This window comes from Brachyistius frenatus, unplaced genomic scaffold (genome assembly GCF_029030835.1).
Source record: "Brachyistius frenatus isolate BFR_SWC_R1_liver_20210118 unplaced genomic scaffold, ASM2903083v1 Contig_320, whole genome shotgun sequence".
Classification (NCBI taxonomy): domain Eukaryota; kingdom Metazoa; phylum Chordata; class Actinopteri; family Embiotocidae; genus Brachyistius; species Brachyistius frenatus.
The window spans coordinates 137,722-153,418 of NW_027210919.1; the positions used below are offsets into that span (position 1 = coordinate 137,722).

General features: G+C 49.2%; 1 protein-coding gene across 2 annotated transcripts in view; it reads right to left on the reverse strand.

Moving 5' to 3' along the window:
• adgrg6 (adhesion G protein-coupled receptor G6) overlaps positions 1–15,697 on the reverse strand; it is a 65,364-nt gene that overhangs the window by 13,461 nt on the left and 36,206 nt on the right. Inside the window, exons 9-25 of one of the 2 annotated variants that reach the window (XM_069723200.1) lie at positions 12,711–12,791; positions 11,161–11,238; positions 5,776–5,864; positions 5,308–5,360; positions 4,778–4,816; positions 4,545–4,693; positions 4,236–4,347; positions 4,052–4,140; positions 3,753–3,817; positions 3,537–3,673; positions 3,163–3,328; positions 2,877–3,023; positions 2,654–2,770; positions 2,229–2,274; positions 1,769–1,875; positions 1,313–1,440; positions 187–455 (exon numbers count right to left, since the gene is read on the reverse strand). In XM_069723200.1, coding sequence (XP_069579301.1) covers positions 187–455; positions 1,313–1,440; positions 1,769–1,875; positions 2,229–2,274; positions 2,654–2,770; positions 2,877–3,023; positions 3,163–3,328; positions 3,537–3,673; positions 3,753–3,817; positions 4,052–4,140; positions 4,236–4,347; positions 4,545–4,693; positions 4,778–4,816; positions 5,308–5,360; positions 5,776–5,864; positions 11,161–11,238; positions 12,711–12,791 — 1,872 coding nt within the window. The remainder of the gene's footprint in view (positions 1–186; positions 456–1,312; positions 1,441–1,768; positions 1,876–2,228; positions 2,275–2,653; positions 2,771–2,876; positions 3,024–3,162; positions 3,329–3,536; positions 3,674–3,752; positions 3,818–4,051; positions 4,141–4,235; positions 4,348–4,544; positions 4,694–4,777; positions 4,817–5,307; positions 5,361–5,775; positions 5,865–11,160; positions 11,239–12,710; positions 12,792–15,697) is intronic. The other variant, XM_069723201.1, reaches the window with a different exon arrangement.

A 15,697-nucleotide genomic window follows, 5' to 3' on the forward strand; every position in this document is an offset into this window, starting at 1 on the left:
CCCACCACTCGTCTGCAGCTCGATGATAGAGAAAGCCATGCCCCCTCCAAGTTGACAGGATTGGTTCCTTAGGTCTGTGATGTATGAAGCCCCGGCTGTCTGAATCTGTCAGAATTTAATTTAATTCCATCAACAAAACAAGATAAAATGACATTATGTCATAATTAAAGCCAATCAGGGACTCACCCCATCCCACTACGCAGAACTTCAGGATGTATCTGCGGATGTAGGTGTTGAAGACTTTGACCAGAGCGATGTACATGTGGATGGACTCCAGGCCCATCCAGGTGAAGGACGTCAGCAGGAAGTAGTGCAGGAAGACGGCGACGGACAAGCACAGCCAATCGGTTTCCAGACTGGCCAGCCAGCCGTCCAACAGGAACACCATGTTGAGGAAGAGCAGGGACGTGCTGAGGTTCATCAGGATCTTCGACGGGTAATCCCGCCGCAGCTTTCTGGCAGAAGCGGACCGAAAACAAAGAAAGCGGTTTGAGAAACTCGGTTTTGACGACAGCTTGATTCGCTGCGGTTTGTTTTTCAGTCCTGCGTCCAAACTCCCAAACAGCTGTCGCTCACATTTCCTGTCCAAAAGCGTCTCGCTTTGCGGCCGCTGACGGTTTCTCATGTTTCTCACACTTTGCCTGCTCCAGGGGTTTTACAGTTCAAAGGCTCTCAGACAGAAGCCGAATAAAGACAATCATCTGTCTATAAATTCAAATATTTATCCATCTATTAAGGACAAGGAGAAGAGTTGGACCTGAAAGGACCTGAAACTGGAGCAGAAACATCCGATTTTTGGGGAACAGAAAATGTTCAACACGCATGCTTTACAGCCAAGTGTTCCTGAGCCCATGCAATGATTTCCACGGATTCTTTTCCTCCGCTGTGAGCAGTGTGTGTGTTTTCATGTTGGAGAAGCCTGTTGCCATGGCGCCACAGTTCAGGTGGTTTTCTCTCAGAAGGTCCTGGTGGAACTCCGTGTTGACAGTCTGACTCTGGGGGACGAATTCACGGTGACACAAAGAAAACCCACCTGGTGTCTCCTGAACCTGATGCACCTTCTTCGATCTCGGACGGTGAAGCTCCGCCTCCCTTCGAAACGTGAACGTCACTTAGAAACACCAACCCAGCCCTGATTATGTCGTGGAAATCACTGCATGGACTCAGAAACACTTCTGTGGCGCGAGCAGATGTGTTGAACATTTTGTGTTTCCCAAAAATCAGCTGTTGGATTTTTTTTCTCTTTGATATAAATCACCAGCTGAGAGTCACCTGGCGGGAGAGTCATCGAACACTGAACTACCGAACTCACTCGAAGGCGATGTAAGTGAGCAGCGTGGCGGCGGAGAAGATGGCGGAGACGCCGCAGCCAATGTAGGTGATGAAGGTCAGGATCTTGTTGTTCTTGGGATCGATGTGGGGAGAAACTCCGGAAATGTCCTGCAGAGGAACACCGGGAACAAAAGAGGACGCGAACTCAATTAAATACACGAGAAACAAAGAACCCCATTCATGACCGGCGTTTTAACTTTGGGGAAAACAACTAAACACACACTAATTTAAATCCGACGTGTGGCGGCCACATGATGCAGCTTTAAGATGGAACTGGGAGTCCAAACAAACAGAATTCATTAAAAAGTTCATTAAATGCATCAAAGGTTTTAATAATGATTTAACCTGAACAGCTCTGAAGTTTTAATTAAATTTTCACACACACACACACACACACACACACACACACACACACACACACACACAGCGGTCTCACCATGAGGATGCCGAAGTGTGTGAGGTGGTCACAGAGGCAGATGGTTTTGTTGCTGCTGGACTCTTCAGACGCTCTGCAGCCGTCTGCGTTCCAGCCTCCAGCTCCACCTGGTGGCAGCACAGAGACGTTACATCAGGAAGCACTGATCTTATTCAGGCTGGAATAAAAGGTTCAGAGTTTATGTTTAACTTTCCACAACCACGTTATTGTTTTTTTTTGTTGACCTGAAAGTATTTTATTTGTTTTACAAAGAACTCCTGCTGGTTCTCAAAAAGTTTCTTTGAACTTCCTCCGAGAGACGCTGCAGTAAAACGTTAAATGTATTCTTAGATGTGCCAACATGAGTTCATGCACAGACTTAAACCTGCAGCAGGACCCCGCCGGATGAAACCTTTTTATCAGAGCTCCTCACGTAAATCGTTCGAGGTGAAACGGCTCCCCCTGCAGGTCGAGGACTTACTGTTCATGCTGAAGTCCCAGAACATGCAGACTGGATTCAGAGAGGGCTGAAAGGAAAGAAGAAACATCCAACAGCTCATTTCAAAATAAAAGATTCTCCTCACTCTGTAAATCAGGTTTAACTTTAGAAATATTTAAATTCAAACACAAACCGACTCAATATCAAAAAAGTTCTGAATGTTATTTTGTTCTTAAATTGAACTTCTGAACATTTCAGCTGTTTCTCTCTCCACGCTGCAAATAAAATGTGAAATAAAACAAGAAAGAAATGTAAAAGAAAAGAAATATTAAAGTAAACAACTTAAATGTTTAGAAAAACAAAATATAAATTGAGAATTATTTTTAAAAATGAGATAAATTATTGAAAGACAAAAATATTATACAAATAATTTTCAAAAATCTAAATGTTAACACACACACACTCACCTGTTGGGACAGGTGAGCGATCTGGATCTCCACCGGTTCCACCAGGTTCCTGATGGAGAAGTTGCCGACGCTGCTCGCCACCACGTAGCTGTTCAGAGAGCGGCCGGCCTGCTCCTTCTGAAACACCATCACACTTCCTGTTACCTGCTGTCGCCTCATTAAGGAGCCTTCACACACTCTGGAGGAGGAGGAGGAGGAGGAAGAGGAGAACTGCGGTTCTGACCTGGAACAGGTTGGTGCTGCTGAAGAACATGAAGTTGATCCGGGACAGAGACGAGAGGTCATCTTCGCTCAGAGACACGGTGGACAGGAGGGACGCCGGCAGGGTCACCTGAGCTAAAGGGTTAACTCTGTCCGACTCAAAGTCCACCTGGATGGGGGGTGGGGGGGTGGGTGGACAGTCAGAGGCTCCTTCAAAATAAAACTTCAAGAGGAAATAGACAGCCAGTAAAGAATAAAGGAGGCTGCCTCAGAGGCTCCTCCCCCTCACAGGCTCCTCCCCCTGTTACCTGGGGGTCGGTGGTGTTCGGGGCGATGAAGGCGCTGAAGGACGTCCCGTTGAACGCGGAGGTGTTGAGGGCCGATATACCCAGAGCTAGATGTCTGGAGGTGATGCTGATGGACGGACCCTCGAACTCGATCTTCTGGACCAACTCGTCCACCATCTTCAGAGCCCTGAGGAGGAGGAAGAGGAGGAAGAGGAGGAAATGAGAATTTGACTTCTTCAAAATAGGTACTAGCAAAAACAGAAAAATGTCTCAGTGTATTTTATGCTTTTCTAATTTTACTCGTGTGAATAACTAAACTACACGAGAGAAGAGGCGGAGTCAAGGAGGAGTAGAGGCGGAGTTGAATGAGGAGCAGCCGAGGGGGAGGAGCTTACTTCTCAGAGGAGGCAGCCAGCGCCGTCTCTGAACTGGTCATGACGTTGGAGATGATGGCGACGACGGTGGACGCCAGCGTGCTGTTGATCTTCGCCACGTTCACCAGCTGCTTCACCTTCGTCACCACTTTGGACACCTGCGGAGAGACGAAGGACAGTTTACTCTCCTCCTCCTCTTCCTCCTCCTCATCATCATCAACGTCACCGGACTCGCACCTCTTCGTTGGACAGCTCGTTGTTGGTGATGACGGCGAGCTGCACGGCCACCTCGACGGCGTTTTCTGCACCGAGAACCGACAGAAGAAACGATTCACACGTTTATTTCACTTCATCAACATCGACTGACTTCTGCAGCCCTTAGTGGCCACTTGAGGAACTGCAGTTTTTTAAATTTCATCCCCTGCTCGTCTGCACGTCATCTGTCCCGTTTGCCTTTGAAGCCTCTAACTTAACTTTGCTTCACTTTAAAGCTCTAGCGGCTGCTGCCGTCTGATTGGCCGAGAGCTGCAGCGTACCTGCCGACACCTCGATGGTGTCGATGTCGGTGCAGTTACTGAAGTCAGCGGCCGACCAGTAGGAGGAGAAGTTCTGAGGATTGATCACGCTGGAGGAAGAGAGAGACCTTTCAGTGAAGATACAGGGGGATAAAGTGCACTCAGTGTGTGTGTGTGTGTGTGTGTGTGTGTGTGTGTGTGTTACCAGGTCCTGGCGGTGCTCTGCTCCTTGTTGGGGAAGCAGGGCAGGTGCTGTGTGACGGTGGGTCGGCTCTCGGGCCAGTGGTAGTGCAGAGGTTTCTCCTCCGGGCAGTTCTCTGTGAGGAGGAACAGCGGCGGTCGTTTTATTTCGCAAACAGAAAGAAGAAATAAAAAAACCTAAAAAAAACTGGAGGATCTGATGAGGAAACACCAGGAAGAGATTTTCCGTCTTCTTGTGTTCAGGTTTGATGCTGTTAAAAAAAAAAAAGTTTCTTCTTGATGAAAGTGAAATGAGGAAAGTTGAAAATCTGACCGATCAGCTGGACGTCGATGGAGGCGGGTCTGATCTGCATGGCTCCGCCCACTGGCCCCTCGCTGCCGGACAGCCTGGCAGACACGCTGGCTTCGCCCAGACTCTCATTGGTGATGTAGTAATACACCAGCAGCGCCTGGCAGGAGAAACTGCAGACGGCACACGAGTCGGTCAGAGACCACCTACCTGACCTCTGATCTTTGACCTTTGACCCACAGTTCTCTTTTTTTTACCTGCTGGGGTTTCCTCCGGTCTGCGAACCAGGCTGGACGCTGCAGGGAGGAAATGGTGACGAGGTGAGACGAGTTCTTTCAAAAACACTCCACTGGCTCCGCCCACATTTAGTTTTTCCTGCGTTTTTTCCACCTTGCACAGACGTGTTTCCATTCCTGACTTTGTCCCACCTCCACACTGCCCCCTACAGGTCATGTTAATAGTGCGCCTTGCAGAGGAGTTAATTTCGGAGGACGAGAACAACCAACGCTCCAAACAGGAATGCTATCATGTAGTTTAACGTAGGCATATCTCCGACTTCACTTCCCCTCTTATTTTCTATTTTCTCCTCCTTTTTCAGCAAAACAAACCGTTTTTAAACAGCGTTTACTTTTTACACTTTAAGAAAATCTTGCTGATACAGACATTTACTTCAGTGAAGTTTTGACTGCAGAACTTTAACTTATTTTTACTTTGACTTCAGTAAACTATCTGAATACTTCCTCCTTCTCTGAGCATGCGGTCACATCTGATATCATTACTCAGTTACCTGATATGATCCACGTAGACGGTGTGGGTCCAGTTCTGAAACGTTTCGTTCAGCTGCAAGAAGACAAGAAAAATCACATCAATATTTAGATTTTTTTTTTTTAATCAATTAATTAAAACTGAAGTTGTTTTCCTTTTTATTTCTACCATGTTGCATCACGAGTAGCATACGTAATATTAGTTTAAATGATCTGCTGTTCAAGCCAGAAGTGACTGTATTTGGACGAGCTGGGGAAGAGCTGACACTAGGCCCCGCCCACATTCACCAGCAACCTGATTGAACCGCAGGCCTGCCAATCAAGCAAACACGCCCCCAAACAAAGCTCTGTTTGAGGCCTGATATCTAATTCAGGAGAGAAGTGGATGCTTTTTGAATGGTGGTCTATTGGAGCCAGCTCCTGGTGGACCTCTGTGGTATTACACACTTCTGCACTGGCTTCACTTTTCAGATCTGCAATCTTCGTCTTACCCAGAGAGACACGGTTCGCTCCACCTCCTCCTCCGTCAGCGCCGAGATCCCATCATCCACCATGAACGACATCCGGTAGAACAACACCTCTGCAGATGAAGGCGAGAGGAAATTATACTTCAGTCTCAATTTAGAAAAAAAAAACTATTTCACACATGTAATGAAACTTTTCTTTGGCGCTTTGTGCCACATAGCAGTCGGCTGTTGGAGCTCATGAGTTTCCTGAATTAGTTTATTGTGAAGGAAAACAGAGAAACTGGGGTTTGTTTTGATGCTTTTTATGTAGATTTATTCAAAGATCTGCTAAAAATCTTAATGACAACACACTGACTTACTGTAGGGAAACATCAGCCAATTATTAGAAATATTGTCATGAATATTTGTTGAATTGTAAACTCCCCTTTAGAAAATATATCCTATAGTTGCCTGTTAATACATGCTGCTGTGCCATAATACTGTAAAAATATAATAATATAGTTGGTAAATAAAGTACATTTTATTTTTCTTGATCAAATCTAAAGCTTGTTTTTCTCAGTTTTGAAGGGTGTATATTTGCACGTCAATCTTGTCTCACGGCATCCCATTTAAATGCAGCTGTTGTTTCAGGGCTGTCAGCTCTCCTGCTATGCTTCACATCGGCCACTAGGTGTCTCTCTAGTATCTCTAATTGTTAGTAGCTGCTACTGAAGACTCCATCAGGTCCGGTGGGGAGACGCTGCCAGCTGCACACCTCTGGAGGTTTAATTAGCAGCGGAGCAGGACGTCTCCACCGAGACGCTGGACGGACGGAAAGAAGACAGCGTTAAGAATCAGGAGACAAAACGAGAACACTGCAACCGGGACAGATGAAGGAGACAGAGAGTTCGCTATGATCCCCTTTGTTTGAACTATAAGTACCAGACTAAAACAAAAAAATATGACCCAGAATCACGACGGCCAATCACCAGCCTCCACTTCCCCGAGGCATCCCGCCCATTCGCATGATTGACAGGTTGATCTACGACAAAGAAATCGGAACCCAATTACTCGTTAAAAACAAGAACCCGGCCACCTTAAACATGATTAACGTCACGTATTCAGTCTTAAAATCTTTAGTTGTTTTCTCAACCAGCTTTTTGTTTTGGATCCATCGATAAATCACTGCACGGCCAAAAGTTTGTGGACGTCTTCAGCAGCTCATTTGCTTGTTAAATGTTTTCATTTAAACAAGTTTAAAGACTTTAAGACAGAACACAGAAGCTGAATTTTTTTCCCCACTGCATGCTCGCATCATTGTGGTTGATTGTTTTTTTGGGGGGTTTTCTACGTCTACGGTTGGTTGGTGCTGCACGACATACTGTTCCCCGATGACAGTCCACACAGACATGTAAAATGAAAGCGTTGTTTACATTGGCATGGCAACGCCGGTCCAGGAGTCGGGTGCAGCGTGGCGGCGCCGCCCGCTTTGAGCGGAGCTGTCGGAGAGGCGGTTTTAAAGCGGTGGGCGTCGACAGCCGGCGGCGGCGTCGGGCTGACGTAGCTGTCTTTGACCTGTTGCTGCTGCGAGGCCTCGATCGCCGAGCCCTGACCTCCGCTGTGATTCGACACGCTTGGACTTGAGTTCAAACTCAGCTTTGAAAGCGTTAAGTTTGACCTCCCGCTGAGATCTGCCGCCGCTGCGCTGTCGGCCGGCTCCTCCTCAGAAACCTCGGCGTTATCCGAGAACGTCTTCGTGGCGTTCGTCCCTCCAGCTGACGGAGAGTCTCTGAGCGTCGTGGCGGCGGTGCTGGTGTTGGACTCGGAGCTGTGACGGAAGCCCGCTGTGTGATGTGGGAGCTCTTCCAGCCCAGAAATGAGGCCCTGATTTGGGGCATCGATAGCGGAGCCGGCGGGGGGTCCGGAGGGGGGATTGAGGCCAGAAGAGTGCGGGGGGTTCGGAATAACCGGAGCACCGGTCGGCTGCGTGGACGCCGCGCTGGGCTCAGCGGTGGTCTGAACATCCGGAGCAGCCGGCTGCTCGGCCGACTCGTGTTCGTCTGCCGTGTGAATCTTCGGGACGACGTCGGCCGGATCGAACGCGGCAGAGAGACGGGCGGGTTCCCCGGCAGCAGCCGTGAGGGCATCCGAGGCCTCTGCTGAGTGGGAGCGGTTCGCACGCGGAGGCAGAACATCGTCGTCCACTTCATCCTCAGCGAGAGGCTGCGATTGGCTGAACTTCGGTTCGTCGGCGGGCAGCGCGGAGACCCGGTCCGAAGGACGGCCGTCGAGGGTCGTCGTCGTTGACGAGGAGCCGAACTCCGCACGCGTCAGTCTGTCGGAGAGTGACGGCGATGTCGCCCGGCCGGGGGGGAGAGGAGTGAGGGAGGAGGCGGTGACGGGGGGAGGAGGAGGGTGAAGAGGAGCAGAGAGGAGAGGGGAGGAGGAACCCGCTCCAGGCTCCTTTCTCTGTGTGTGTGTGTGTGCTGTGGAGTGTGTGTGTGGAGTGTGTGTGTGATCCGGCCCGGAGGCGTGCCGCCGGGTCGAGGAGCCGAGCTGCGCACTCGGCCCGCCGTGGAGCGCCGGCGTCTGTGTTTGTGCCTCGACTGACGGAGTCGGCGAGGAAGAGGAGGAGGCGGGCCGACCGAACGTGTCGTGCGTCGGCGAGTCGTGGAGAACGCCGGCGTTCCCGCGGCTCGGTGAAGAGGAGGTCAGGATGGAAGGAGGTCCAAGTGAAGACAGAGGAGCGTCCTCTGCTGTGGGAAGAAGGGAGGATGAAGAGGGAGGCGGTGCAGCTCCCATCATCCTCTCTGCCTCTGCAGGCTCAGAGAGCGACAGGTTGTCACGGCGATGGGAAAGGGAGGTTAAAAGGGAGGCATTTGATGATGAGGAGGGGAAAGAAGCAGAATGGGCATTGATGTTTTCCCGGAGCAAAGCCGCGGTGCGTTCGGAGGCCGGAGTGTCAGCCGGCGGCGGAGAGGTGGAGCCGGAGCGATGAGGAGGACGTGACTCGTTCACATCTCCGGGATCAGAACCGACCCAGAGCCGACTGACTGACAGCCCGGCTGCCTCGGAGGAAGACCTCGACGGAGCTCGGGGGAAATCTGGGAGGAGAGCCGCAGGTGACCCCGAGGGAGTCGGGATGATCCGCTCTGATGGGACGGACGGAGGTGTGTCGGAGAAGTCTTCCGCAGAAGGAAAGAGCGTCTGATATTCAGCCGGAGCTTCAGAAAAGACAGGAAGTGACACTGAAGTGTCAACCGGCGAAGTCTCTGAGTCTCTGTGAAGGTTCGAGGACTGAAGTGACAACGAAGACGTCTGGAAGCTCTCGAGAACTCTGTCTGACTCGGCAGCGTGAGAAGAGTCGAGCAAAGTTTCTGAAAGAAGGAGGAGGAGGAGGGAGGGCTGCAGAGGAGGAGCGGCGATGGACGGGACGGGAGGAGAGGGGGAGGAAGGTGATGGAGGAGAAAGAATGGGGGGGGAGGATGCTGACAGAGAAGGAAGAGGAAGGAAATGCTCGTGTGTCCTTTCTGCTGCTCCGACATCATTCCTGTTAAAGTCTGTGAAGGAGGAAATGGACGTCGCAGCCTCGTTTTCCTTCTGCGGGACCGAAGAGGAGACGATGCGTTCGGGGAAAACCTCCTCAGAGGAGCTCAGCGGGGCTCCGGGCGAAGGAGGAGGAGGAGCTGGATGTATGAGGAGGAGCGACGATGCAGCCGGCAAGGAGGAACCTTTCTCCAACGTCTGCCCTCCTGTGGTCGTGATGTTCGGAGCCTCGTGAGAAGAAGCAGAGCTGATGGACGTCGGTCCGTCCTGCGAGAGACGTTCACCTCCGCCCTCCGGATCGGTCGCCGGGTGTCTGACGGGAGGAGCGGCGGCCTCCTCTTCCTCGCTGCCGTCGGGAGGAGCGGCGGCCTCCTCTTCCTCGCTGCCGTCGGGAGGAGCGGTGGCCTCCTTTTCCTCGCTGCCGTCGGGAGGAGCGGTGGCCTCCTCTTCCTCGCTGCCGTCGGGAGGAGCGGCGGGCTCCTCCAGGGCGTACGCGGCGTCGAGATCGTATGAGCTGAACGTGCCGCCGTCTTCCGTGAAGTCGGTCAGATCGTACGCGAACGTCTCCGACCCCGACGAGTACTCCAGAGCGTCTGTCCGGTTGCCCGTGGCGACCGTCAGGCTCTCAGCACCGCTCACGCCCGGCGGCGACCACTGCGACGCCACAGGTTTGTTCTTTCTGTTGCCGAGCACCGCCGCCGCTGAAATCATTGATGATGAAGATGAAGATGACGAGGGGGACTCCTTTAATCCCTCCGCTTTGTGTTGCCATGGAGATGACCCCTGAGGCGAGGTTGAAACCCCGGATTCAGGACGTCGTCCGGAGTCCTGAGCGGTGGTGGAGCTCTCCTTCGGTTGGGGAGAAACGGTTGGTGGTGACGCGTCAAAGTGGACAACGGTGGATCTGAGGCCGCCTGTTTGGGTGGATGAGGGCCTGGTGGTGGATTTGAGTTCGGGTTTCGTCATGCGGACCTCCACACTGGGCGGTGCTCTGGTGGCGGCGGGACGTCTCCCTCCAGTCGGCCTCTTCCTCAGAGGGGTGGAGATGAACCCCAGCGAGGTCTTGGAGCTGCGACGGCCCGGGGGTCTGGGGAGGAAGGATGCGGGTCTGAAGGGAGCGGGTTCAGGTGGAGCCGAGAGCCTGGGTGGATGTGGTGGATGAAGGGAGGTCGGAGCCGGGGCGGGAGTCCTCAACCGACTGGACGCAAGGGAACCTCCTGGCCTGGTGCGTCTGTGCATGGGGACTGGAGGCAGAGGAGCTGCAGGACCAGGAGGTGAAGGAGCTGCAGGACCTGGAGGTGAAGGGACAGAAAGCATCCGTCTTCTGTGGTGAGCAGCTGGCGCTCCACCCAGACGTCTGGACTGCGAGCCTGGAGGTTCAGGCTGCTGCAGAGTGACTCCAGAGGTTTTGGGCGGAGGTGTCACTGCGGTCTCCTCCGCTATCGCCAGGAAACGACACATCACAGCATTATGGTGACAATAAAGGGAATAAAATGCATTTGTTCACATCAGACAAGCCATCACTAACGCTCTTTAATCACCACCAGGAGAAGAAATCGGATGTTTGATTACAGTTCTTGCAGCATGAAAACCGGTAAAACACATCGATGTAAATGAGAGGAAACCAAAGCACGACTCAGCCGATTACACTGTTAGTACCACAACAGAGGAAGCAGCTATTCTGATCATTATAAAACCAAGGATCTAAAACACTATTAAAGTGAACACATTGAAAATGACAGGACCAGTAGTTCAAACAGCGGCAGGAAAACTCTGCCGGAGAGACTTTAATAGGAAAATGGGGGAAGAAAAATAAATAAAAGGAGAGGAGTGATGAGGAAGAGTAACTTTACAGACCTGCAGACATGCAAGTGTGTGTCTTACCCCGAGAGGAAGCAGCAGTGACAAGCGTGTTAGTCGCTGGTTGGTTAGTAGTTACGAAGAGCAGCAGAGGAGTCATTCCTGGGAATATGAATAAAGAAGAAACATGGAGGAGGGACGAGGAGAAGGCCGAAGAACAGAGTGAGGAAGATGAGGTGATTGCATCCCTGCAGCTGTGTGCATTTGGATGGCAGTGGTATCACATCTGCAGGTGTTAGTTCAATAAAATCAATTGGAGTGTCTCCGTTTCAAGATCCGATATCGTCTAAAAATCTTGTTTTTTCAGGACGTCTGTCCGTCCTCCTGGACACGATATCTCGAGAGCGCCCCGAGGAAATGTCTTCAAAATTGGCAGAAACGTTCACATGGACTCTAAGATGGACTGATAACATTTCGGTGATCGTAGGTCACTGTGACCTCACGTCCCGCCCATTCTCGTGAGCGCGATATTTTAGGATCGCCTGGAGTCTGGACCAACATTGAGGTAGACTGGGACTTCACTGGTTAGAAGAGGGGAGGCGGTTAATTAAAGTAAAAGCTGTATAAGTGTCAAAGCAGAGAAATGCTCACAGCCTGTATTCAGCAATTGTGCCGTTCGCCCTCAGCACGATTCACTGTCACACCTGAGTCTGTTAAAGCTACAAGACTGAAGAAAACCTGTGATTGGCCTGGATGTGTGTCACTCAGAAAAGAGTCAGCCAATCAGAAGAGAGAGTCACTGATACAAATGGTTCTTAAAGACAGACACAAAACAGCCTGTTGGTAGAACTCAATACAGGACATTTGACAAACATTTGATACACGGGAACAACACTTCCCTGCTGCCTGAAGAAAAGGAATCAGTACGTACGAGTTTTCTACAGAAAAACGGCCTAAATCAAAAACCAAAGGAAAGCTCCCATTCTATATCAAACTATATAAATAGAAGAAAGAAATAATCATGTAGTCATCGTGAGTAGTTAGAAGTAGTAAGAAGTTCCGCATGTTCCCATGATTTTGATGGCATCGGGTTAGTTTTGTATAAATATCAAACAACTCTACTGTGAACATCATATGTTAAAGAACTTGTTTTTAGTGACAGTAACAATGTTTGCAGTTAAAAGTCATTAAAGAACAAAAAGACAACCAAACATATTTCCTAAATGTGAGAATTTACTGCCTTTCTATCTACTTTGACATCTTATAAATAAATGAGGCAGTGTTTTAACTAGAATATAAGAAGAATGGATTGACCCACTATTACTCTGAAATCTGAAGTTGCTTCAAACACTTCTAATTGTTTGAAGAGAAACATCTGTAACTACTCGTTGTACTTAAAAATTAAACATCATGACCGAAGCTGTGATCCATCAGGTTATAAACTGAAATCATTCCCCTCACGTGGTACGACTGCAGAATTGAATGCCCTAAACCTTCTAACATGATCTGGTCCAGAGTCCGGTCCTACGTACGGCCGGACCGGCCAGGTTCAATCTGCATGCAGTCACAGCGTTGGAACGTGTTTTATACTTAAAGCTAGCGAGTGTAAGCGATGCCGGTATGGATGCTCTTACCATGAGCTGTGGGGTTAGTAGCTGCGTGGTTAGTGGTAGCAGATGATGAAACAGCTGCTGTGGTGCTGGTTGTCTTTTGGGCTACAGGGGAAGTAAACAATCACAGATCATCAGTCAGCTTTATGGACACATGTAGCAGCGCGGTGTAATGCCAAAGGTTGTCATACACTCGTCAGTCCACCAGAGATTAAAACTCTACAAAGATGAAACCAGGTATAAACGTGATCCAGGAACACTGCCGCCAACTTTTTGGGGAAACGGGGTTGTACTTTTGTGTCCCTCTGCCGGGAAACAGAAGTCGTATTTCCTGTCACACATCTGACACCATTCTAACTACTGAAATCACACTGACACCTGCTGGAGGTAACTGAGGCTTTTGCACCCTAAATTAAATCTAATTTCTAATCTAATAGTCATGAGCTTTTTTTGTGTTTTGCATGGAAGGTCTAAGCGATGCTCATGGCCAACAAGCAAGCAGCAAAGCAACCTTACCAGAGGATGAGGATGAGGATGAGGAGGATGATGATGAGGAACTGGCTGTACTGGCGGTGCTGGTGCTGATGGTTGGGGTTAGAGGCATGCTAGTGGTGGGGATGGTGGATGGAGATGGAGATGGAGTGGTGGTAGGTTGGACTGGAGGTCAAAGGATTCAGAGGTTTTTAATGGCGACAGTTTTTTTTGTCTTAAACTACTAATAAATGAAATAAACTAATAAATAAAACCTCCCACATGTTTGTCTTAAAACAGCCGTACTATTTTCCACGCACTTAAAATTCCATCGAGAGCTCGGCTGTCTTTGTTAGAACAGAAAGTTCTTATTACTCTGATCAGAGAACAGAAGCTGATTTTTAGAAATTCTTTGGGAACATTCATTCAACTCGAGTTATTTTTTTTCAGCTGGAAAAAGAATGACAGAAAGGTTAATTAACGAATGCCAAGATTCGATGAACTCATTCTTTAAGACGCCGTGGCGGGAAATATTTATCTAGTCTCAAGTCCTCCCGAGTCGAACACGTTTATCTGGTCCAATTCATCACAGCTGAATTAGCCCAGGTAGATAATGAATAATAGAACAAGCAGATTAATAATAAAGCCTTTTTACTTTTCATGAAAAGTAAAAGAGCTGCGAACAACTTTTCAAGGGTTCTTTGAAGGCCAAAACATTTCAGAGCTTCAAAGGGATTTGAGTTTTATGAGGGGAAACCTCTTCTCACGACCATTAAGGATGATTGTTTTCTGATGATGAACTAGAGATGACTTCCATGAAAAGAAGTAAAAAAATATTATGTTGAATGAGGCTTAAAAAATGTATCGTAAATTTACGGGAGATGAGACGAAGGAAAAAGAGAAGGAGGGTAAAAAAAAATCATCAGCAACTGAACAAAATGAATGACCAATTTGGAAAAAAGGAGGTAACTGAGGAGGGGGAAGGTGAAAAAGTAGGAAGAGGAATAATAATAATAACACTGGAGGGAATATGAAAGGTGGAGTATGATGGAGAGGAAGGAGAAAGGGGAGTCAGAGGAATATTAGGCTGGGGGTGGAGGGTTGCTTACCGTGGGTGCTGGCATTAGTAGCGTGGGTGGTGTTAGTGGAGTCAGTGGATGAGGTGGCGGGAGAGGAAGCGGCTGGCGGTAGCGACAAGGTGTCGGGACGAGACAGAGAGAAACAGATGCAGAGGATGGTGAACGGCTGTGATGCTGCAGGACAAATGAACATCTCAGTAGTTTGAGGAAATATGAGGGTCGATCGATGAGTTCAACAGCGATGCTCACGGAGCGGCAGGAAGCAACGACCTTCGTGAGGAAGTACTAAAAGATTGTGGGGAACGAAGTCTTTAACAGTAATGCTATTTCTACTATAACTGTTTGCTAACTTTAGCCACGTAACCAACGTTGGCAAAGCTTTTTTTTGACTGTGACTGTTACTTAACGGTGCAAACGTATGGCTGCTAGTGTTAGCTAATTTGACTATAAACTAACATGAACTAACAGTAGGTACTGTTAGCTAACGTTATTTAATCGTAACCGTAGCGTGAGCTGTACGAATGTTGGTAACGTTAGCTAATGATAACAACATTGCTAATGGCAGTTAATGTCACTGCGTTAGTTAACACTAATGATAGTAGAAAAATAGGAGAATCAAAAATTGTTTCCTATCTCAAGGTTGCAAACGATTTTTCTACCGTTACTCTGAGCTAATGTGTTAGCTCTAGTTGCACTTCGTTGCTTCCTGCTGCTCCGTGTGCATCGCTGCGCTGCGTTCAACGGGAACGCGCTCCGAACTTTTCGATCCTTCGTACATTTCTACCCGCCACATTCTGTAAACGAGCATTCAGCATAAGCGATGCAGAAATAAAAGAGAAATAAAGCGCTGGAGACCAGCTTTCCTTCCATCCGTGTGTTCGGCCGTCGCGCAGGAACCGTCTGGACTTGAGAAGGGAAGTCACACCAAGTCATCCCTCCATTTAAAGCCCATCAGAACCGTCCCTCTTGTTCCGAATGGTTCTGTTTTTCATTTTTCACCTTTTCAGTCCAACAGAACGGGACGATTCCTGCAGGGATTCAGATGTCAAAACTCGGCGTAGAATCACGACACCAGGACGGTACCAGCTCCGTGTGGTGCTGCTGTCCAGCTGACCCTGGACCAGCCCGGTTCAAAGGGTTTCATGTAAAACCGTGTCGCTGCTCTCATTTACATTTGGCAGCACATGTGGCTTAATTGGATCGACGCCGCTTCTCTCATGAGCAACAATCGCACAAGAACTGACCTTTAGAAAATAAATGTCCCTGTGAGGCCTCCGTAGCTCCGGACAGTGTGAGAACTGACATTTTTAAAGAAGTGGAGTTGGATCACGTTATCCGCCGGGCCCCTCAGCTTCTGTTCTGACCCGGTCTGACCGCTCGGTCCCAGAAGACGTGACCTCCCGGAGCAGAGGTGACCGGCTGGAATCGTTTTCCACGCACAGCATTCCAGTTTTAATGGTC